This window comes from Mustela erminea, chromosome 13 (assembly GCF_009829155.1).
Source record: "Mustela erminea isolate mMusErm1 chromosome 13, mMusErm1.Pri, whole genome shotgun sequence".
Classification (NCBI taxonomy): Eukaryota; Metazoa; Chordata; class Mammalia; order Carnivora; family Mustelidae; genus Mustela; species Mustela erminea.
In genome coordinates, this window is record NC_045626.1 from 3,590,710 (window position 1) to 3,615,000 (window position 24,291).

Genomic DNA, 24,291 nt, shown 5'->3' on the forward strand with positions numbered 1-24,291 from the left:
CTCAAAGAACTGCGTCCACAGCAAATGCATTGGAAAACAACCACCACAACAACATCTTTTTGGACTCCTGGGCTAATTTAGGACCGGTTCCTGGTGATTTCTGTTGTAAGTGAAACTCCACCGTGTTTGTCATTCTCTTCAATCTGAACACCGCTCAGCTCTTCTTACCGAACCTGCTGACACACATCACCGCAAATGCTGCCACGACTCACAGCCACAAACACAGCCAAAGGTCACCTGATCCAAGGGCCATGCGCAAGTGCAGCAAGAGGCAGCGTGGGGGCGGGTAAGGCCTATGTTATCCCTGAGTGGACCTTGGACCAGCACCATCCTCAGAACACCAAGGAGAGGGATCCGCCAAGACCGCACCCAGGACCACCAGTCCTCACAAGCCAGGCCCCCACGCCTGTCCACAAGGGCATCCCCAGGCGGGCCCACCAGAGTGGGCAGCGGGAACCACTGCAGGAGTGGCTCATAGTTGCTGGGGAGGCCCCTCGTCGTAGAAGGGGGACGCCACTGGGAAGGGAAAGGGTGAGACCCACCCGTGTGAGGGACAGATCTACCTCAGGCAGGAGCTGGGGGCTGCCGGAAAGCCCAGCAGCCGTGGGCTCCACGCGTCTGCCCCACCTTCCCTTTTAAGAGGCCGCTCACTGCTGAGCTGCCTGCACCCCTTCCCCACCCAAACTAACAAGGGCCACTCTGCCCGCACCTGCTTTGTAGATGCCGGGCCCTCTGCGCGACAGCATCACACGGTATGGTGCCCCCGACACACTGTATGGTGCCCCCTCGGGGTGCGGCCCATGGCAGCTGCCCTCCGGACTGAGGATGATGCACTGTAACCCAAATCAAGTGGGAGGAATAGTTTGCTATTCAGTCATCAAATGTCATGGAAACACACTCCACATGATTAATGCTCCACTCCTTACTGGCCTCAATTTGTTTCAAGATGTTTCAATGAATCACAGTATTGCAACTTTCTTGCCGATGAGCTCTTTGAGGACCCTTTGTTAGTATCCCCCTCCCAGATGGTCTGGTGGTAGGCTCCTCACAGCTGATGGGTAAACACCTACCCTTCCAGCACAAGTTCATGAAGACGGGTCCATTCCTTCCTATCATTGTGAGACTAGCAATGGCCACACGCACAGCACCGAGCAGCCAAGATGGCACCGCCAGTCTTTCCTGGTCAACAATCAAGATACCGGTTAACAATATCTTAATACTTACAAAGGACGTTGAGCCCATGTATGACTCGCGGGAGGCTGTATCTCTACCTCCAACCGTCAGGAAAAGCTGTTGTGCAAATGAGAAGGCATGATTTTCTCCTATGGTGGGTTGAATAGGGTCCCCCAAAATTCATGGCTTCCTGGAAACTCACACTGTGACTTTACTTGGAAACAGGGTCTTTGTAGATATAACTGGTTAAGCTGCACTGAAGTCACCCGATGGGGACGGGTCCTAAATCCAGTGATTGGTGACTTACAACCAGGCGAGAGAACACACAGGCACAAAGCAGATGGACACACAGAAGAGGAGGCCAAGTGACAAAGGGGGCAGATGGGAGGGACACCATCAGAAGCCAGCGTTCACTCAGGATTGCTGGGAACTCTCGAAAGCTGAAAGAGACGAGGAAGGATTCTCCCCTGAGCCTTCAGAAGGAGCAGAGCCTGCTGACCCCTTCATTTCTGACTTCTAGCCTCCGGAACAGTGAGAGAATGAACTGGCTCAACTATTAAATTCCCTCAGGGTTGAATTTTTACTTATTTGTTATGAGCTTCACGGCACAAGGAAGAAATCAAAGCAGCACGGGAATCACAGGCAAAGGGAATCGACGTCAAGTTGCCCAGTTACCCAGGGAAATGTGTGTCCTTAACATCTAGGGGTTGTCCCACCTGCACGCCCACAGCTCCACAGCCCCTGAGCTGGGGGCGAGGGGAGAGAGAGAAAGGGCAGACATCCCACCCTCGTCCCCACTCAGCAAAGTAAGTGGCCGGCCGGCGGGGCAGGAGAGCCAGGCCTTGGCCAGCACACCCTGGGCTGCAAGCTCGTACCAGGGGAGGGAGGGGGACGGAGCCCAGCTCTTCTCAGTCCCAGAAGCATCGCAGGGCTGTTGAGACGACCACCCACCACCCCTTCCAGGACGCCGGTACCCACAGATCCAAAGGCTGTGGAACACTCAAGCCGCATCCCGGACAGGTGACCCATGTCCATGGAGAATGTGATGCGCTCACTACTGATCCTGGCATCTGAAACAGGAAGCACTCAGCAAATACCGGTGGGCCGACGGGAGGGGGAAACTGCCAGTGGAACGGCCCACAGGAGAAGCCACCGCCAGCCCGGGTGCGTCCTGCCTCACGGGCACGGGTCCCAGAGCAGGCGTCCCTCAAGCGCTGTCTTCCTACATCAAAACACTCGCTTCAAATCAGAAAACAGCCAGTAAATGAGCCACTCTTCTGAATGCATTAATCTAAATAGCAGGTTTGACTGGCTGTTAAAAATTATTGAGTGACTCCAAAGATCAAAATTGAGTAGGTTTGTGTTTTGTGATGGTTACAAAATTGTGGGATGAGATCCTTTTGTTGAAGCAACTTACGACGGGGAAGAAGAGAGAGCACTAGGGCCCGGCGAGGCCCGAGCAGCTGGGGACCACTGTCCCCAGACATGATGCTGGGTGCCACACTGGCCAGGCCAGGTTAGCCCACAGGAGGCTCCCCTCAGGGCAGGCGGCCATGGGGCTGCGTCTTCTTTCAAACAGGAACCTGTGGTTCGAGGCCAAGGCTAGGGGAGAGAACGCTCGTGTGCAGGGGCTGGCGTGGTACTCCCAGCAAGGACTCAGTGTAGCTCCAGGAGCAGGACGCCCAGTTCAGGGTTCCGCATTCAGGTCCTGACTGTAAACCACAAAGTTTCTCAGGAACACTGGGACACTGGAACTTACACACATTCTCCAAATAGCTCATACAAATTCCAAACTTGGCACCAAAAAAAAAAAAAAAAAAAAAAAAAAGGTAGCACTGTCTCTCCCTTTAAAAGCCAAGTCATTGCCCTTGAAATTTGCAGAGTTACCATTTTCTGGGGGGAAGTGATGTGCCTGAAACCGTAAACAAGAGAAAAGGAGCAGGCACTGTTTTCAGAGACCCCTACTGAAGACAGCAGCATGAAAGTTCAGGTTTCCTGGTAACACAATTTACTTTTCTAGATGCCACATTCTCCAAGGATCTTCCTACTTCCTCAGATCAACGGTGTACAGATTATTTTCAAAGGGTCAGCTCTACCAAGGGCCTCGAGAAGGGGCATCAGGCCCTCAGACCCTGTGATGTCCCTACATCGGCAATGCAGGGCCTAGCAGGGCAGCGAGCCACGGCCACACCCGCCCCAGACACACAGCGCTCCAGAAACACGGGGTTTCCTCAAAACCGGGGAAAGTGATGCCAGGCTGTTCTCCTGCTGTGCAGGGAGCGTTTTCCTCAAAGTTCATGCTTCTGAGCCTTCTAACTGAACTATACATATCCCAGGCAGGAGGAAGACAGGTAGCATCTATTTAAAACAAAAGAAAAAAGAAAAGGAACTGAGATTTTATTCTCAAGAAAATACGTTCAAGAGAGTGAGAACTTTCTTAGAGTTGGCAGTTTAAAATGAAAATTTAATCACGCAAATTAGAATTTTTATAAAAAGCTATTTCCATGATCTTACTATTTTCAGAATTATCCTGTAATTCCGTGACGACGAGGTGACGTGGATTTCACATAACAATGTGCGCTTCTCTACACAAGAAGCTCCCGGTCAGGGTGTCCGTGTTTGTCCATGATGAAATCACCACGCGGCCACACTTGTCAGGGAATGCCAAAAAAAAAGTTTCTTTCAAGAGTTCAAAAGGAGCTGAGCTTTGAGGCTCCCTTGAAATTTTAATCAAAAAATAAAAATAATAAATAAATAAAACAGTATATGGAAATATCAACTATTCATTTGATTCAGACCATTATCTTTTTAGACAGGGCCCTAAGCGGGGGGTGGGGTTCATATGACGCCCCTGAAGCCCTTGCTGGTGCTCGCCCTCTCCTTGGCCTCTGACCCTTTGCAAACAGAGGACACTCCCACTGGGGCCGGGGAACCCTCATCCCCGGCCACCACGCCTCCCACTGAAGAGGCCTGGCCGGGCCCTGCAGCCTGCTCTCAATTTGATAAAGGAAAAGCTGCGCTGGCAGCGGGCCACAGGTCTCACAGACCCCACCCATCAGAAATAAAAGACCCCCCCCATGACCCATTCTGGAGGAATGACCAGATTATCCATCTGCAAAGAACACGCAGAAACACAGCTAGGTCAGGAACTAATTCATAAAAATATGCTATTGGTCTGGATTTTGCCAGGCTGTTCAGGTTTACAGGACTTGTTGTTTATTGGGATTTCCTTCCTCGTACTAGCCACCCTCACACCTAAGTGTGTGTTTATGATTTAGTACTTTCTTTTCTTAAGAGGCCTCCCCTCAAAAAAAAAACAACAAAAACAAAAACAAAACACAACCCTGACTGCTCCCCCGGGCACGGGCCTCATCCACGCAGCCTCCCTGTTCAAGTGGAGTCCCTGACTCAGCCTCTACAGCGGCCCATGCAGGTTCAGAGCCGGTTCCTGCCTTCCCGAAGTCCTTCTCCCTCAGGCCCCCCCAGAGCAGACCAGCCTACACACGGAACAGACCAAACTCTCTCTGTGTAGGCCCCCCTCCCCAGCACACTGTGATTTAATGATCCACTTTGGCAATTCTTAGAAATCTCCGCGCTCCGATGTCTCCCACACGCACCGCAGGGGGAGCGACCCGCTGGGCGCCTGTCCCCGGCCCGGCAGAGTGCGATGGTGCGCGGCGGCTGTGTTCGGCATCCATAGGATTTCCAGGAGAACCCAGTCCCGGGCACGCCGGAGCCACCGAGCGCTTCCACACAGGCCACGTCCTCCTGGCAAGTATCTGCTGTCCCCTCCCCCACTCCACACAGGACGGCCAAGTCCTAGCCAACGGGCCCGGAGTGTGGAGGAGTAAACAACAAAGTAGAAAATTGTTCGAGAAGGCTTCAGATAAATTAATAAGTGAGACACAGGATGAGTCATTTAGAAATGAGGAATATTTCTAAAAACATCCCTAACCTTTGGAGCTTGACATATCGGGTGTCATCTGGTCTCTCCGGCAAAGTGACATGGCAGCCACTGGAGAAACCAAAACAGAGCAGCATGTGGGCACATATACACACGTACACATGTATGTGTACACACGCGCGAGGGGTTTTTGTTCCTAGTTCATGTGGGAAGCACGACAGTGACAGGAAGACTCAAGAGTGCGGGGCAGGAGCCTCCCGGACCCGCGGCTTTCCAAGGAGGACAGATGTCGGGGTCCTCTGGTCCGCTGAAGACACCGCAGCACCGGGGTAGCAGAAGGACCAGGGATGGCCGGGCATCCGGGGTGCCATTCCCCACACGCCAACTACCACAGACAGACTCTGCACGGTGCACGGCAAACACTAGCAAGCAACACGTGGATAGCTTCAGAGGTCAAGGAATCGGACCGAGCCGGGCTTAACCTAGAAGACTGTACTTCCCTTTTTCTACTTGGCCTTACGACAGTCGAGGCCACCCATCCACAGAACCTCCACTTCAAGAGCTTCACTCTGTCTAAGAGACGGGAGTAAGGACACTACAGAAATTAAACTACAGAACACACGCACACAGGAATCGAGGAAACCCAGGCTCTCACCTAGTTCCCAAGCACCGACTACCCCCCAGGCACTGTCCCAAGTACTGCGCGCACAGCATGAACAAAGCTCTATCCCCATGAAGCTTAATTACAGAGACAACGGTCGTTACTATACTTATCATCAGATTCCGCCATTCGCAAAAGTTCACGGAGAAGAAGGCTGGACTTCATGATTTATAACCAAATAATTACTTTTGTCCCATAAATATGTTTTTTTATGACCTAATGTTTCAGGCTCAAATACAACTTTGGGCTTTCTGCTAGGAAGGACGCACAACACGACAGCAGGCTTTCTGCCCTCCCGTCCGGCTGTATCCCTTCCTCGGTAAGAAGCATGAGGAGGACACAACTATGGAGCAGCATGTTGTAGAGATGACAATCGGCTAGAACTGGGTCTGCCCAGAGAACCCAGCCTACCTACTGACCTTAGTGACTCCAGGAAAGAACACATGAGTGCCACACACCCCTGAGATGGGAAAGGTCTGAAATACACCAGTGCCCCTGGAACACCAGCAGGGCCCTGTGTGGTGACCACTAGAGTGACCAGCAGGACCACTGACTGGTGACCTTCAGGACCACTGGGTGGTGACCTTCAGGACCACTGGGTGGTGACCAGCACTCCTAGGACTTAACATATACATGCTATATAGTGCATAGAATTTCTAGAGAAGGATGTTGATACAAGTGTCAAAGAGTGGCCTCAGAAGGGAATACGACCAGCGTCCACACCATAGCACGGACACTGTTCTTGCTGCCTGGAGACCCGAGGCATCAGAGCAGACCCTGCAGGAAGCCGAGAAGCTGTTCTACTGCCCACGGCCACGGCACGCCGCAGATCACGGTTGAATTACGCGGAAGGAGAGAAGACAAGACAGCCGAGACAAATCGGAAAATGGATTTTTTGTTTCCCATATTCAATCCTGATAACATTTATTTCATTACTCAATGAAATTTTTACATGCACGGGATGCATAATAAGATATTTTATATAAAGTTAATATTGATAACCACTTTAGTTTTCAAAATAGTCACTATACCGTGAGATCCATTACCTCAAGGACCTTCTTATTTTTCTTTCCCCTAGACCTATCTGGAAACAAGCAGGTACTCAAAGTAAGTATTTATTGGGTAAATAAGCCAATGAATGAACAATTGGACAAATGAGCAAATGAACTCCAGGAGACAGAAATTCGTGCCAGTTAGGACGGTCCCGACTTTCCGCTGAGAAATCTGACATTGGAGGAAAAGATGTATGCTCTCTGAGGGAACCCGAGCCCGCTGTTTTGGGCTTGAGTCTAAAGCGACTCTGGTGTTCTTAACTCAGTAGTGTCAAGGCACAACCAGGGTCCCCTGCAGAAAGTTCCAGAGAGAGCCCACGTGTCAAGAAGCCAAGATAACTATACATTTAAGGTCAATATTTATTTCTCATTTACCCCCCCACCTTATTCCAAGAAGGATTTAAGGCAGCTTGTTGTATGCCCAAGGGCCCACTGAGGCTCATTTTCGGTCACACAAGTGACTGCACATCAAACATGTCCATGGGCAGGTGTGGCGCACTAACAACCTACAGAGACCGGAATGCGGGGGCAGGGGGGCCATTTGCCTTTAATATGAAATCAAAGGTAGAGCAGCCAACACAATATCTAAAATGTATTTTAAAAACCACCTAAAATATCACAGAAACAATTTGTTCCTTGAGTGTTTTAAGAACAGCAAACATGAGGAGGGGGGAAAAAAAAGAAACCTTTTTCCCGATACCCTTGAACTAAGTTTATAGACATGTGTGTGTATAAATACATCATACTTAACAGAAAAGTTAACGGAAACATCCAGAACCACACAGCATTTTCTTAATTTGAGTTGGTAACCAACCAACTACCAATTACCAAGCATAATACAAAAAATACAAGATGTAATGGGAAAAAACCTTTCCAATAACTGCCCAACAGCCCCGGCAGAGTGGTCATTACTCCCGACGCATCCCCACTACTCCATCGTCCGGAACTGTATTTATTATGAATTATTAGATTTTGGAGCACTTGTCCTCTGAAGAGCTCAAGACACTGCAAAATAACTCCTTAAACTGTGCGCAGACGTGACAAGAACAGCTGTAGTGTTACAATCGGCGGGGAGGGGAGAGGTAGGGGAGAGACAGAAATGGACAGAGTCAAGGATGGGGAAAAAGTGGCTGAGAAGAGGGGCCAGGGCAGCCAGAGGAAGAAGGTGTGCCGGGAAGCAGCGACCGTCATTTCAAATATCCAGTAAAGGCGAGTCTGGCTCTGGTTGTCCCTGGCCAGACCCACGGCCGGCCACCATTTCTTCACGATTCAGCTGCCTGGCACATGGGAGATCCCCCAAATTTATAGGATATGTTTCAGCTTCCATCTGTGTAGACAGGGCCCTTCTAAAAATAGCAGCTTCTCCATGATATCCCATGGAACATGAAAGCGAGCAGAGCCCAGGTGTAGCCTTGCCTTTCAAAGAGCTCCGAGAACCACCAGCACCACCACAAAATGGATATACCTACGTGCCCAGAGAAGCCCACACTCAGTGCTTCCAAAGTTGGGTTTTTAAAAGTATTTTAAAGATCAATTAATCCATCCTCCCATCCGAGCACAGAGAAAGTCTTACCAGCCGGTGAACCGCACAGTAGGTGGGGAGCGGGGGCACAGGTGCTCCACACACAGTGCTCCAAGCCTCCTCGCAAAGCCAGAGGATGAAACAGCCTCTCTAGGGGAAGAACGGGAGCAGGCCCACCATGACCCCCTCGGAAAGGAAGTTTGCGTAAGCGGTTCCTTTAGCTCCGATACCCCGAGAGTGACCACAGGGTTCTGCTGCCAGTGAGGCCGGCGGACTCCCTCTCCACCTGTAACCCCCGGAAAAACAAGGAGCGACGCCGACACGTGTGGACTCCCGCAGGCCAACGCTGGCTCCCAGAGCCAACAGCCCGAATGGGCGGCACCGTGGCGTGTTTCTCACGGAGCTGGAGCGACTGGCCCAGGACTGCGCTCCAAATGCTGTGTGTTCGCCACGGAGATCCGCGTGGACGCCGCAGCCTTGTTGAGGGAAGTGTCCCGCTCCTTCTTCCTAAGTGAACCGTGCTCCACTACGAATTCCAGACTCCCTGCCCCCCAAAGCGAGGAAAGAACACACTGGGAGTAAAATACGTTTCTGTAGTTCAAAGTTTTAAACAGATAAGCAGGTAGGGCTGGGGAGGCTGCAGGTGTAACGGACATCACTTTTCTGTGTGGGCGCGGGAGGAAAAACTCCAGACAGAATTCCTGCAACACAGTAAGCTACGAGGTCGGCTCCAAATTTCACAACTGCTAAGGCTGGGGACTGGCCAAGGCAGGTGCAGGGCCTAGAGGGGCAGCCTGGGAACATGGGTTCGTGAGCTCACACGGACCCGTGACTCCTTCCAAGATCCGAATAGGTCTGAGAACTCAACACAGGTTCTTGACTTGGTGACAGCAAATCTAACCTCATCTGGGTCCACCAGAACCTGAGCTGAACAGATGTGAGCGTGTTTAGAGCTTACTCACCCAAGGCCGTGCGAATAATCACACAGTTCACTACAGAAAAATCCATGTTTCTTTAAGCTGAGGATGCAAATATACAACACATACACTGAATTTCCTTTCCAAAATCTGAGAAATTCTGAATTCCAGAATGTGTCTAGCCTCAAGGAGTCCAAGTAAAGGGTAGTGGGGGCTCCCGTGTCCCTCCCTGTCCACTGTCCAGCATGAATGGAGGGCTCTCCTCACAGTTTCCCTGGAGTCCACTACAGACCCGGGACATGAGAAACCCAAGTCGAGTTACCTCTCCAATGTGCACAACCATCTACCAGAAGGAATGTTCTGGACCCTCAGAAACACTGGCCGAATGAACAGATGAAAACAAGATAACTGAGGACAAGTTGAGTAACGCAAACCTAATTCTCAAATTCAACTTATTTTAAACTTTCCAAAACACATGCTAAACCTCTTACAGCCACACGGGCTAAATATCCACCAGCAAAACCAAGCACATAGAAGCCACCCAGGGGAGTCCGAGTAAGGAAGATTCTACCCTATGATGCACGGATCCCCCAAATTTGGCTTCCTGATAAAAAATTACCTCTGTGGTTACATCATAAAGCCAACTGAGAAACAAAGGAAAAGTTCCCATGTGGAAGGTTCACAAATAATGGAAATCTAGCTTCCATTACTCAAAATGGGTTTGACTATACATTTATTTTCCTTACTAGGGCTAAGTTCTAAAGTCCTGTGAGTATCTAAAATTATAGGGTACAGGCAGGTAACTCAGTTTACACAGGCGCTCGCAAGCTACTGAGAGCGAGAAATGGTCTCTCGGTGTCAGCGGAAGCATCCTCAGAGAGACTCAAGATGCTCCAGGGTTACCGACGGAAAAGCCAGGATCCAGGAGAAGCCCCGTGTTGGAGAAGCGCCAGGCACATGGCCCCAGATGATACGAGCACCAGGCAGGAGCAGACAGCTGAGTGACAGGCAAAGGTGCCCAGTGATGGGCAGAGGCTGGGTGTCCACTTGCAGCCGGGCAGCTGAGGGCACTGTGGAGGGACCCAGGGACACCATGGAGTGACGCCCCCGGCAGTCCTCCACCCCCAGCCCGCCAAGGCCCCACCAACAGGACAGAAACAGCATCTCACCTCACGGCACCCACGTCAGCCCGAAAACGCTATCAGACTGGCCTCGAACAGGGCCACATGCTGGGAACTGCTGGGATTTGGTTCCCCGCCACCAGCGAACTCTATGTGTGTGTGTGTGCGCGCGTGCGCGCGCTCGCGTGTGTAACCAGCTGAATGAAATCCTACAAATCATGGTTCCACCTCCCATCCCGTTGGCGTGCACTTGAGTAAGTGTTGTACAAACACAGAAGGGGGGAAACACAGTGTTTAAAGGGTATTTTCGAGTTTCCAGTCAAGGAATTTTCCATCCACTCCTTTGTTCTTTTTCTTTTTTTTTTTCTTCCTTGTAGGAGCCAGGAAGGGCTCGTGCTACACCAACAAATGACAGGGCAGTCAGGGGAATCAGGGAAGAGAGGCGACGTCTCTTTAATTTTGCACACATGATGTTTTCCACCACTAAGGTCATACCTGCGTGTGGTGACTGACAACTTTTCAGCTTGATTCAAAGCAAACAGCTGCTGCTTTGATTGCCTAGCAACTAAAACCTGACGGATGGCCCTTACGATGGATAACTACCATAAATCACCTCATTCAAATGCTCCAAGAAAAAAATTAAAAAACAATGGTTTTCATGACATTTGCTGCACTCCATAATGTGCCGTGATAAATTTGGCCTCCTTACCGATGCACAGTTGTGGCTGCAGAAGTTCTGCTGTCTTCCTGGGCGCCCAGCCCTGCGGTGGCACCACTGTGCCCGGCCACTCTCGCCAGGACCCCGTGTCCTGCCTCGCTGACGCGGCCGCGGCCCCCCTGCGTTCACACCGCCTACAATATATTTAGTGCGATGACTTGACCTCGGCCCACATTACGGACGCCATGATTCATACGAAAGTGACGGACTACTTCCTGTTTGCAGACATTGCATATGTTCCTAAAAGGCCAAGAATGTGCTTTTAACTTGCAAATAAACACAGACCTGTCCACCCTGATAAGACTGATAGGAGATCTCGGCCCACGTCCTTTGAAAGCTCCATCAGCAGAGCCGCAAGCGAGTCTACCTGGAGAGGGGTGGTCAGGAAAGGAACCCCTGACTCTCCGGGTCTCGTCTCACTGCCCCCACTGCACCGAGCAGTCACCAGCAGGGACCAGCAGTACTTTGCACCCTCCCTTTATCCCTTGCTTTGTCCCAGTGGACTCCAAGTTTCTTCTGTTAAGGTTGTATCAGAGTTAGGATATAAGGACAGCTGCTTCCAAGAGAACCATCCTCTGACCAGACATGGGTTAGCGATTTTCAATAGAAGAGGCCCCCTGATTCCATCCTGAACCCCCACTCAGTTCTCCTGCTGGGAGCCAGCTTCTGTCGTGGGTCGCTCAGCCACCGGACAGACATGAACAGAGCATGGTGCTAGGCTCCGGGGACAGGAGGATCACGCAGCCCTGCCCACAAGGAGCTTAATGTCCCCTGGACCTGTGACACAGACACAGCAGGGAGCAGCTTCATGCACAGAGACTCACGGTCTCGCGGACCTATCATGTGGCGGGTGACATTCGCCCCAGCAAACAGTGCACCCTCCTGACCCTCAGAAGTTTCCAACGCTAAGGAAGAAAGAATTACTCTTTGTTCTGGAGGCTGCACAATTGTGAGGAACTGTCTATATTTAAAAGCCCAAAGGGGGCAAGGAGAGCATACATTCCAAGTCACAAGCGGCATCATAGCTGCTGTGGCACGTGGCGCTCTAGGGCCAGTGGTGGCAGCCCTGCGCAGGTCCATGTGCCCCAGCGTCACGGGGACCACCCGGTGTCAGGGCCCCGTGAGTCTGGCCGGCACTGGGACGGCAGGGGGCTACCCAGCCGCTGCTCGGCCCGGCTCCAGCTGAGCGCCCAGGCCACTCCTTGCTAGGAGCTCCCCTCTCCGTTCCGTGAGCCCAAAACCCTGAAACGGAAGGAGGAAACATTAGCCACAAAGAAAACGAGGGAAGGACCCAAGAGCCGTGACCCAGGGAGCTGGGCCTGCAGACCAGGTATCAGCCCAGGGAAGGACTCGGAACCCAGCAGAGAGGAAGGATGGACATCGTCCCTGGGCATGTGCAATCACGGGTGCACTCCCGGGATCCCCGCCCTGAACAGGAAGAACCAACTCGCCCGCACGTGCAGCTCTCCGGTGTTCTAAGAACTGAGCTATGACAACCCGTCGTTGGAAGGTTCACCGTCCGATGCACGGATCCCGTTCAGTAAGCTCCTCAGAACTCCCAGCTGAGCGAACGTCCATAACGATGCCATATTGAAGCAAAACGAGAAAGACTGGTATTAATTAGGTCGGCGGGACTACCTCTCCTGCATATGCTTCTACCTTGAGGCATTTGGAGATAACCAGGCGTTCTCGCCGAAGCTTCATGCTCCCGACGAGGAAGAGGTCCAGCTTCGTTCCCTCTTACACAGAACAGGCTGCTCTCCGCAGCCCTTAGGAGAGGGAGCTGGCGTCAGACACAGTCTTTACCGTGTCCCCGATGACGGCAAGCTGTGGGGCGCATCTCACTCTCTAATATCATCAAGGTCCTAATGGATAAGGCGGATCTGGAAACTGGTCTTTAAGCACCGTCTGCACGGCCACGGGCTGTGCCATCACACTCCAGAGTGACTCTGCCCACACCCCGACTGTCCTCAGTGTGGGGGCCGGGGGCCCACCAAACAGGACAGTCGGGAGATGCTGTCCCTTTAAAACCGGAATGCTTGTTTCCCTTCGGTAAGAAAAGTAAATCACACTATAGTGAGTTGAGCTTTGAAAAAAGCATCCATCCATTAAAGTTCATGGATTCGCGTTTCCAGATTGTCCCTCCCCTGGCTGGGTCTCAAGTTACAGCCTTGTACAACCCAAGTCTAAATAATATTCACCATGATAAATGGCACCATAACTCCGATATCCACAATCAATCTTTGCTTTAAAGATACATCCATCTTCAATAATGTTGATGGGGATTCTGTAAAATGGGAAACGTGACTGTTTTCCCGACCTCGTGACAGTGGGGGAAGGAAGCTCTGAGTGATGGCTGTCAGCTCACATCTGGCTGCAAAAATAAATTAGCCTTATGTAGACAAATGAAGGGCCAGCTCTGCCTAGGAAACAGCCACTCCTGAGCAATGGCTAATTTATAGGACTTCTTTCTGGAAAGTTCCTGGCTGAGGCAACAGTCTGCTTAGATATCTCTTTAAATGATATCTGAAGCCGTAAATAGCTTCAGTACCGGGGACTACACAGAGTACAAAGGGCAGGGATGGGAGAACCAGCAACTTTTCTCACATTCTCACACATGATTAAAACGCAAAAGTCTTCCCTTCCAGGGTGAAGAAACATTTTAACCAAACGCTTTTTTATATTTTAACACTGTACACTCGCCTCTGGTGCATCTTTTTTTCCCTTTTCACTTTTTGGTTCCTTTCTGGTAGTTTGGGGACTCACCCAAAAAGTAAACAATCTGGGGGTGAGGGCAGCCTTTTCTTTGCCTCCTAAAAAAATACATATATAATACATAGGATGTATATATTATACATACATACATGTCCTCTGAGTAAGTACAAGACCCAAACCTCATCACTGTCTTCCTAAGGGCAGGAAGGGGATTACGGGTTCTAAGTAACAGAGAAGAAACATCTGTGGGGTTTTAGTAGGTGGTTTCAAAAGTAGCCCAGAGGAAAACACTTACTAGGCAGGCCCTAAAATAAATAGAAGAGCGGACTTCTGCTGGGGAGGACAGAAGGGAAACTCTATCCCTGCTCTTTCTGTCTCTGACCTTGTCTCACGGAGGGAGACTTGGAGCTTGAATTCTTAGAGCTGTAGGAAGTGGGCAGAGCGAGGCAGACGCACTCTGTGGGGTGCGGGGACTTGGTGACTTGAGGGGGGGTCCCGGGCGGGAACAGACGCTCGCTGGGGTCTCAGAGTGGCTCTGGCGGGAAGGGGCAGCCGCTGCTGCCTGCCGAGGTGGGGAGGGTTAACTCCGTGAAGGTTGAAGGACTTACAGTAATGCTGTGAAGACAGAAACATCACAGGCTTTCCTGGCAAGGGGCTCACAGAGGGTAGGAGGGACTGCGAAATGAACTCTCTCAGGCTTTGTCGGCAGCGTTTCCCAAGGCCCAGCCTGGCCCCTTTGATAAATGACACATGTCATTCTGTCACAGCCTGACAGTGCAGCTGGGAGGGCTGGTGATGTATGGCTCCAGTGAAAAGGAAATCAACTTTTTGGCACCGAGTGAGCCTGTGCCCTGTATAAGGATTTTGTTTCTCAAAAAGTGAAAGATAGACTTAGGATTAAAAAAAAAAAAAAAAAAAAAAAAAAAAAAGTTGAAAAACAGATTGAACGACAGCTTACACTTAACATAAATTAACTCAGTAATGGCGAAATGTGCTAGCCCGTGATAAATAAAAGCTACATTAGTCAATTATTAATCACACTCTAACTTGTAGCCAGAACCCATGACTTAAATCTGGGGCCTGAGCTGCCTTACAAACAGATAAGACAGTGTCTGATAGATGTCTTCCAGAGGGCAATCAGGAAGGAATCAAAGACTCAGTGGGCTCACCAATGGGGAGGGATGGAAGGTTCTAGAAAAACGGGGGGGGGGGGGCAGGGAGGGTGAGTAGGAAAGAGGGAAAGACCCATTCCTTGGAGACAGAGTATCTACTGACTGCACAAGGAAAATTAAATGTAACAGCTACATCCAAATACTTTCTTCCCTATCAGGACTTAACCCCCTCTGAACATCCAAGGCATGTGTATACTACAAACCAACCTTGACCCTTATGTATATTACTTTGCCTTGAAAATATGTTGCTAGTTTTGATTCCCCCCCCCCCGTTTCCCCTCCCTCCCCCCCACACTACCGAGTTACATCTTTTAAATCAAATCCCTGCAGATTTTCCCAGAGCTAGCATTTATTCCCAAACCAATTGTTTACCACAGATTATCATTTAAGCCTCATATTTTACCAAACGAATTGACATTTGACATTCACGCAGAGTGAAGTGCAAACCTTCCTCTCCATCAAGTGGCTCTTGTTCGGCTGAGTTCTAAACATAAATGCCAAAAACAAACAAACAAACAACAAAAAACAAAACAAAACAAAACAAAAAACTCCAGAAAAATAAAAAATGAAACAAAAAAACAAAAACCTGTTCCAGCTTGGAGGTGTCCCTGTTCTTTATGACACCATGAAGTGAACCCCCCCCCCGATGGAGTCCCCAGTTAACCCCTCTGCCCGTGCACACGAGGCTCCATCCCTCAAAGCATCCCGCACCTAGGGAAGACCCTGCCCTACCAGGAACAGGATCTGCGAGATGGTCCGCAGCTCACCATCAGCCCTGCATGTCGAGGACTGTGGGATCTACATTCCTTGTGTCCAGAAGACCTGTTGAGATTGTGAGGCCATCCCAGATGTTTAAAGGACACAATGAGGTCACAGGGCACACTAATATGTAGGTAATAGACCCACTCAGTCAGGAAAGTCTCGTTGGACATGCAGACAAGTAAGTGTGGGAAGCCACATCTCCAGCATCCCAGAGAGCGCCATGGTTTTACTCACCTAGAGCCATGCCTTGCTTGCACACAGGGGATATTCAAGACATGTCTGCCGAATTCAATTCAAAATACCCCGTATTTCCTGAACAAAGGCAAGGAAGCCATTTCTCGTTAAAAAACTACAGCCACATTTCCAGTCCACTCTTGTGTGATTAAGAGGAAGTGAACCCAGGAAGCATTTCCGAAGCCCAGCACACTGCCATCAGACACATCTGCACCCAATACTTCCACCTGGTGCAATTTCTGGGTCTTATGTGCAGTGACATATTTCCATATGCCTTGACATGAGAATGGCAGAAGGGCCCAGAAGTTGTTGATTTCAGCTTACTTCCAATTTTGTATGTAAAAAGGCACTCAAGTTTTACCAAATGCAAATTCTCCGAACACAACCAGCTTTTTTTTTTTTTTTTTTTTTTTTTTTTTTAAACAAAAGAGGACAGCTGTTGCTTCAAGACAACTACTTCCTCCAGCTCAGGGGTCGACGAGACGAGGTGGGGTTCAGGCATATGGTGGGGTGGCAGAGCAGTAATGCTTTCAGGATCCTCCAATAAGCTAAACCCTTCTTTTACAAACAAGGAAACTAGGGTTTGAGGATGGAAGGGAAAAAATCTGGGAAAGAACAAAGGCCCAGGCCTCTGTCCCACCCCACAGGTTTCCCCCATAGAGGACACTGTACTCAACAATCTATTCTAAGTCAACCTTCTGGATTTAAACATGTACAACCAACAGGCAGGCTCCAAATCAAGTCAAATGTTTAAAATAGCCCCTAAAGCCAGTGGTTTCTTCCATGGCTGTAAATAAGAGCTGGGGTGGGGGGGCGGTGGGCATTGGGGGTGGGAATCATACATTAAAACACAGGCTGATGTTTAAACTTCTCCCTTCCTCCAGCTGAAATATAATTTTTCTTTAGTCCATAAAAAATTCAGATAGTGTGCAGAATGTTTATATATTACCAAGGTCCCTCTTTAAAAGGTTTATACTTTTACTTTATGACCTGTCCTTGATTTGACACTTCCGCTCATCAGAAAGGGATTTATAAAATAATCCTGAAGGTGAGGAACACACATGTGTCAGGGACTCGCTGGGTTTCACGACACGAAATTTAAGAAGAGACAGAAATCCTGTTAAGCTCTCTTTAGTCACCAATAGACATCAAAGGTAATAATTAAAGAAGACAGACGTCATAAAACATAAATTTATGTCTCTTTTAATAATGCACAAGTACTGTAGTGTGTAAAACATCTATTAGGTTGAAAGAACATGAAAACGTTCCAATAAGAAAAAATCTGTTTTGTTTTGGGGCATTTCCCTTCCTTTAAAAAAAAAAAAAGTGGGATCTTTTTTTTTTTTTTTTAACAAGTTTAAACCGAAGTCTTTCAAAACCTTTGCCATCTGTGGGTACATGAACTATGAATGACCCCGAATGATTTGCACTCTGCTCAGAATCCCTTAGAAAGCACGGGAAAAAGTATCATTAAGAATGACTGATGACTGTCAGTCAGGGTTGACCTCATCCAAGCTTTGGTCTCTGCCTCCGTAATAAGCTGCCTTTATTAGTGGCAACACTCCATAAAAGGGGTGTGTTTAGTCACAGGATAGCGGCCTCCGCATGCCCATTGCTTCTCTCCGAAAGATTGATTAGTGCTCATTTTTACTGCCTTCCCAACACAGACAGGGCAAGTGCTCCACAATCAGGGCCACAAGCCGCACACTGGAGCCAGGCGCTGGGAAGGGGATGCCTGCAAACAGGGCCGGCTGGGCGGCGGGGTCAGTGGCGAGGGTTGTTTTCTTTCTTTCTTCCTTTTTTTTTTTTTTTTTCCTTAGGAATCCATCTTAAACACACACACACACACACACACACACACACACACACACCCCGCTCCAACCACAATCCCATCTGTGTGTTGGACTCCAGGGCCTGGAGGAGAAGGCTGAGGAAGCACCCACGTCCGCAGACAGGGAACTGAGGACCCACTGAAGTATTAACTTGTCTTGAAACCAAGAGGACTCCCAGCCTGCAGCCCTCTCTCTCTGAAATCAGCAGTTCCCAGCAAGCCAACAAGGAGACTGTCTGCAGAATGAGACCTCATAACCAGCCTTCGACATCAAAACACAAAGATGTAATTATTACCCATTAAAACTGAACATGTGTGAAACTGGAAAAAAAAATCTTCCCTATACAAGCACATAAAACCCATCTACTGCTTTTGTATTAACTACTAAATTATTTTTAAGAAGCAATTGCTGTAGAAACAGACACATGAATTTATGTCTAATCTCCACGCACCCCCAAATCCCTTGCACCAACTCAACTCTGGTTGAGAGAGACCTGAGTACCCTGAATCCCAGAAGGAAAGATGAAGGCATCGGTGTATTATTATCTTTGTCATCACCCTTACTACCATCACGAGGTGTCAGGTCCTGAATCGCTCGGAGGACACAGAGGAGCTGGCTTTGTGGTACCCTGAGCAGGTGCCCCACGGAGCAAATGTAGACGATGTGTCCCATGCGATCTCTTCCATTCCAAATACGTCTATAAACAAATTTAGCTCACAGGGTGATTAATTTGCAGAAACCCCTTGGGAATAAGCCAGCCTCTCAGCAGGCTAATGCCTTCAGCCAGCTACTCCCAGAAATTTAGCCAAACACCACAACAAGCTCCCACTTTCAGAAAACTGCCTGAGAACCTCGGGATCCGGTTACCATGTACGAAGCACCTACTGGAGTTGGATTTCTTGCCGCAAAAATTAGGGGGTGAGTGGGGCATCTGAGGACTCCTTTAAAGGGAGCTCACCTACAGCAGACGCTCAGCATCTCCCCTTAGGTAACTCAGAACGAGCGAGAGGGGGAGGGGGAAGAAGGGAGCAAAAGCCAGGCCCTTGGGCCTCTCCACGGGCTTGGTATGGTGGGTGTCACAGCAATGAACTTGAAGCAGCAGGATGGTGGGATCCAGCACCCTGCCCCCCGCTCCGCCGCGCCCCGGGGAGTTCCCTGGAAGCTGCACAGAAAGGGTTGGGATCAGAAGGAGACAAGGCTCTTTTGTGACCCACCAGTTCCAAGTTGGGTCTTCCCCCAGCGCTTCTGAGACACTTATTTTTCCCAGTTCCCAAAAAGTGGGTAAAAACATGCTTTCAAAACCACCTCCACGCGTTTTCCAACCCGCCCGGGGATGAGGTCCATCGTGCTCCCTCCTCCTAAAATAAGTGCTAATGACTGATTTGAAATTGACAAGCAATACAAGTTCAATGCCTGCTGAATGAGGTGAGGAAAAGTTTGCTGGGGCAGAAAACGACACTCGGCGAGGTCGCTCCATCTCCGTCCACAGGTGCGCGAATCCAGACCTCTGTGCACCTCCTTTTTTGAAGACCCCCAATGTCCTGTTTTCATTAATATTATTAGTGTTTTCTATACCATTCACTGAGGACCCACAATTGGAATTACTTCCTGGCCGACTTAGAATACTCATTAGAGTGCTTATTTCCAATTACCTTCTGAAGTTGGAGCGGTTCCCTTCAATTTTAAAATTAAAAGAGTATTTATAGACAAATAGGTAGTTAGACAGATGCAGAGATGGATATGGACATGCACGCACGTATATACATATAGCCCAGGGTGGCGGTGGGGGTTTGAAGGGATTTCTGCACGGCATAGTAATGCTAAGGTATTGTTTATGGTCACATTATTTGTCTGTATTTGGCTTTTCTGGATGCCAGTACCTTCCCAGGTAACAATAAAGCTTAGCAGGAAAAAACAGACATGTTTTACTGTTATTTTCATGTAGCTCAGAACTGGAGCAGGGCAGGCTCTTAGAGAGTATTACACAGTTTACTGCATTAATAATAGGATGCCCCACTGCTGTGACACGTTCTGTACTTGAAATAAATATTAGTCACGATACTTGCGTTTTAAATCCATATATTTTAAAGCCGTGTTGTAGCAATGGCACCCACGGCCAGGGATGTCTTGCCAATAAGGCGTATTAGCCATTTTGAAAAGAGCCTTCACTTCGGTTCTGTGTTCATTGGTATGTCCTACCATTTCTTGCTATGAATCTTGCAGCTGGCTTTTAAAAATAGTAAAATGCAATAAATACAGGTTTCTGAAAAGTTCACATTCCCAAGTCAGGATGTATACTGACCTTCACTGCTGATTTAATTTATTTCGTCATATGATCTTGCTGAAGATGCACTTTACTTTTAACTAAAAACTGGGGATATTTTTTTACAACCAAATTTTCTCAACCTCCATTCAGTCCAAGCTCAGCCTCCCCTCCTATATACCCACGCCTCCCAGCAAGCTTTAGAGTGGAATTTATAAGCATGTAAGTACTTGACCTATATTTACCATATGCTAATTTCCTCCAGAAAGGAGCCACGAAACACACCTTTAAAAAATTGCAGCTAGCAAGTTGAGGCAGAAATGCCCGTATTTCACATTTGGAACCGCGTAGGGTTCAATATGTAGATGGTTAACACCAGCCCTGCTGGAAACAGAAACACAGGCACGGAAAGCAGCCCTGTGAGTGCTTGGCTTGGAGAGATTCTAGTTGGCTATTTTCCTGCAGAATGTGCCGCAATCACAAAAAAATCAGGAAATCCTGTATTGCATTTTGCCGGGAAAATAGAAATGGCAAAATCTACAATAAGGTAACGGAGCCTTGACTTTTTTCTTTACAAACAAGAGACAAATCCTTGTTCATGTTGGCGCGGAATTTCAGAAAGACACAATGGACACAGAAAGGAAAAAAATGTCTATCGTCTAAAAAAACTGCTTACTGCTGCAGCACGCCATGGTGGCTGGGCAACGAAAAGCAGATCCAGAAACGAAGGGACTGGAAAACATGAAAAGGTGAAGCAAGCAGTTTAGCTAATAGGCCTTCCCAGAAAATATGAAGTGAAAAGAACATCAAAGTTGTGATTCGACCTTAATGGGTTAGTTTGATTTTCCTGCGAAACAATGGAATCTATAAACAATTTAACACTAATTAAAATAGAAATCCAATCTAGATATTCCCAAACCAGAAAATCCAAGCAGGTGATTGCATTGAGAAAGCACCAAACCATAACTGAGCTCAAACACCTCTCCAGGAATGATCTCCTTTTCCTCGCCTGACAATAACCATTAAAAATGGTAACTGGAGGCCTGTTTATTCCAATTCTCAGTAAGCAGCTCTGCTGGGTTTTTCCAAGTACATAAATTTAACAATATATTTCTCCAGTGAAGTTAAAACGTAAAAGGGAGTTGGTTCGGTTGCTTATCTAACCACAATTCACTGTTTTCTATGAATCCTAAGAAAAGAGGCACATTTAAAAAAAACTAATCTTTTTTCTTTCTTTCTTTCTTTTTAAATCACTGTCAACTATCGCTTCATCCACACAGAGAGCTCACGGTGTTGTAAATGCAGAAGGCCCCTGCCTGGAAGCACAGATCTCCGTGCCTCCACAAGACTTCTCTAGAAGGAAATATTAACAAACTGCATTTTCAATGCAGCCAAGCTCTCCTGCATGCAGCCTACTGGACGGTGTGTGTGAGGGCCTTCACTCCTGACAGCACTAGGGTTTTTTACATTTGAGGGGGCTTCCGGAAACCAGGGGGCGGGACGGCATCGCAGCAAACCTGGGATGTGCCACTTGCCCGAGTGGTAGTGCCTAAATCACAGGCATTTCCCTACCTACAGGTACGTGAGCAAGCACACCCCCCACACACGTGCAGGTCAGCGGCCATACACACTCGGTGCAGCTGAGCACACTCACAACCGTAGTCACACAAGACCACATGTGCAGAGAACGATGCCCCCAGCACTTATTTCATTATTAGAAAATTTTCCAACCAGGAGGGCAGGATCAAATATCACTGCTGCTAAGGGGCTTTTCTGCGTTCCCAAAGAATACTGGGCTATTGCCCCCCCCCCAAAAAGAAATCTGTAAGAAAGAGTTCAAGAATTTTTTTTTTTATTCCAAGGCTATATCAAACAGCAAAGACGACAATTATTCTACAGCAAGAAAAGACCCTGAACTACTTATGATTTAACCTTTACTTCACCTAACTGATGTCATAACAACGGTGCTTAGTGTATCTCAAGGACAAATGATCGTGCAGGGCTGTATACAATTCGAGGAGTGCTATCGCTCCGGCAAACTGTTGTCCCAAAAATTATATTCATTGCTTTTCAAAATGTTATCAACTTAATAAATAAATACCTTCCCGGGTGAAAAATACAGTAGCACTTTATTTTGTTGGTAAGGGCATCCTCTATCAACCCTATTGATAAAAACTAAAAAAAATTACCTGTTTCTACTCTGCCCAGCTCTACCTTTCCATTAACTATATCAAACATCCCAACTGCTATTTACATTTTACAACCCTGACCTCTTAGGTCACAGTCTCTCCTTTAGTGTTCTTTTCTGCCCGCAGCCTACTGCTACCCCAACATCAATCCAAGCCCTGTATCATTTTAGAAATTATTTCAACTCTCTCCGCCATGTCACCACAAAGGTATTCACAAATATTCTCCACCCTTGTCTCCAAATAAATTTTGTCTTTGGTTATCTTAATTCTTCATACTGCATACCATTATCTACTTTTATTGTGGTTACTGTCATTCTTCCCTCACCAAAAAAAAAAAAAAAAAGAATAAAAAGCAACAAAGTATCTCCACGTGTCGGGTTCCAACCCAGGAGTCAGTCCCCAAGAGCAAGGAGCGCCGCTGGGCTCCCTTCCCGGCCAGGTGGGTCTCAGGGAGGCCCCGCATCATTCCCAAGAAAGTTCCAATAAAATGCTTCCCGTTCTTTGTCCATTGTGAACTTGAGCCTTGTCCTGGAGTAATTTGCCATCTCCTTTTTACAGGCTTTTCCGAGAGGAACCAAGAAAACAATAAGGGGCCGACGCGGGCACAGGCTGCCCGGGACGGAGACGCTCACCCCCGGCCGCGGCCCCCACCGTGGACAGGTGCGGCTCCTGCCCTTGGCTAAGTGGGGCTTGTCTTGTTAACGACCTACAATGATGAACGTGTTTTCAACCATAGTCTCGTAGAAGATTGTTCTAGACCTGGCCTCTCAGGGAACATATATCCACCCTTAGCCGGGCATAGGCACATTTAATCAGCAGCTAATAACTGTAGAGGAGGAGCTGCTCCCCTTCATAAATCAATGTGCAAAATTGCTAATACACTAGTTATCGATTAGCACACCAACACTCATTTTGAGGCTATAGCTAAGAACTAACAAAGTGACAAGGGTAAAGTGTTATTTCTTCCACGCGCAGACAGCTGGCCTGGAAAAATGGCTCCAGCAGGCAGTAATTCTTAATTGACACCTGTCAAGATTTCGGCGGCAGTCACAGCTGCTGCAGGAGAATTTGTCCCTCGCCCTGTTCATCTGTCAGCTTTAATACCCTTCCTATGCACATATTTTTTTCCTTTGCTCTAATCTACCTAAATTGTCCCAGCTTTTGTTTGAAACCTGGGTTTTGGTAGCAGTTAATCCCTTCCTAATATCTGCCCTGTCTATGATTCAACCATCTCGCACATCTTACAGTATAAAGTCAAGGTATTCGGGTTTTATTACAAAAATGAAAAGGTGGGAGAGAAAGAGCAGAGAGAGGAAAGCATGTAGCCCCCCCTCAATAAAAAAGAATCAAACCTCGTAGCATGCCTCTTTAAATTTTCAGTGTATTTTTAAATTTTCATATTCTTCTGAGTCTTTCTTGCTACAGCCATGGACCCAATATACCTGCTCTTCGTGAGACACCAACGTCACTCTTCTGTCATCGCACTGACTGCTAGCTACCACTGGAGAATACTCAGTCTCCTTCAGCCCCTGCTTCCCCCGGCCAGTGTAACAACATGCTCTTCTTGACACACCCATACAGGTAAAGACCCACAGGCACGATATTTTGCAGGAGACACAAAAGTCTTGCATTATTAAAGTTGCTGTGTAGCAAGAGAAAACAGAGCCCAACAAAGACACAGCCTCACTAGGACTCCATTCTCCAAACAGAAAATGTTTGTTTGTTTGTTTGTTTGTTTGAAGGGTGATCTGGAATACAAATTACAATTTCATTTTAATGCTCAAATATACAAATTGTCCTTATTTTCCTTTTTCTGCCCAGTAAGAAAACTGCCACGACCACGGCCTTATTTGGTCTGTAAAATCAAAATCCAGAGGAAGAAGAAGAAGGGAAAAAAAAAAAAAAAACCTTGGGTAGGGGAAGACAAAAACTAATTTTTAAGAAATCAATTCGAAATCCCATATGGCTTATTAAGTTGTTGTTTTCCTATGAAAAAAAAAAACTGTTTGTCGAAAGTGTTCGTTGAAAATGTGGATTCACCCAGTCCGTGGCCACC

At 48.1% G+C, this 24,291-nt stretch overlaps 1 protein-coding gene across 5 annotated transcripts in view; it reads right to left on the reverse strand.

The window, feature by feature from the left end:
* The window catches only part of TSHZ1 (teashirt zinc finger homeobox 1), a 75,421-nt gene that overhangs the window by 44,279 nt on the left and 6,851 nt on the right, over positions 1-24,291 (reverse strand). Inside the window, exons 1-2 of one of the 5 annotated variants that reach the window (XM_032309164.1) lie at positions 14,166-15,221; positions 11,354-12,630 (exon numbers count right to left, since the gene is read on the reverse strand). The exons of 1 other annotated variant lie outside the window; for it this stretch is intronic. In XM_032309164.1, coding sequence (XP_032165055.1) covers positions 11,354-11,411 — 58 coding nt within the window. In that variant the 5' untranslated portion in view covers positions 11,412-12,630; positions 14,166-15,221. Of the gene's footprint in view, positions 1-709; positions 3,570-11,353; positions 12,631-14,165; positions 15,222-15,744; positions 16,030-24,291 lie in introns of those variants that run through there. 3 more of the 5 variants (XR_004277851.1, XM_032309166.1, XR_004277850.1) reach the window with 3 other exon arrangements.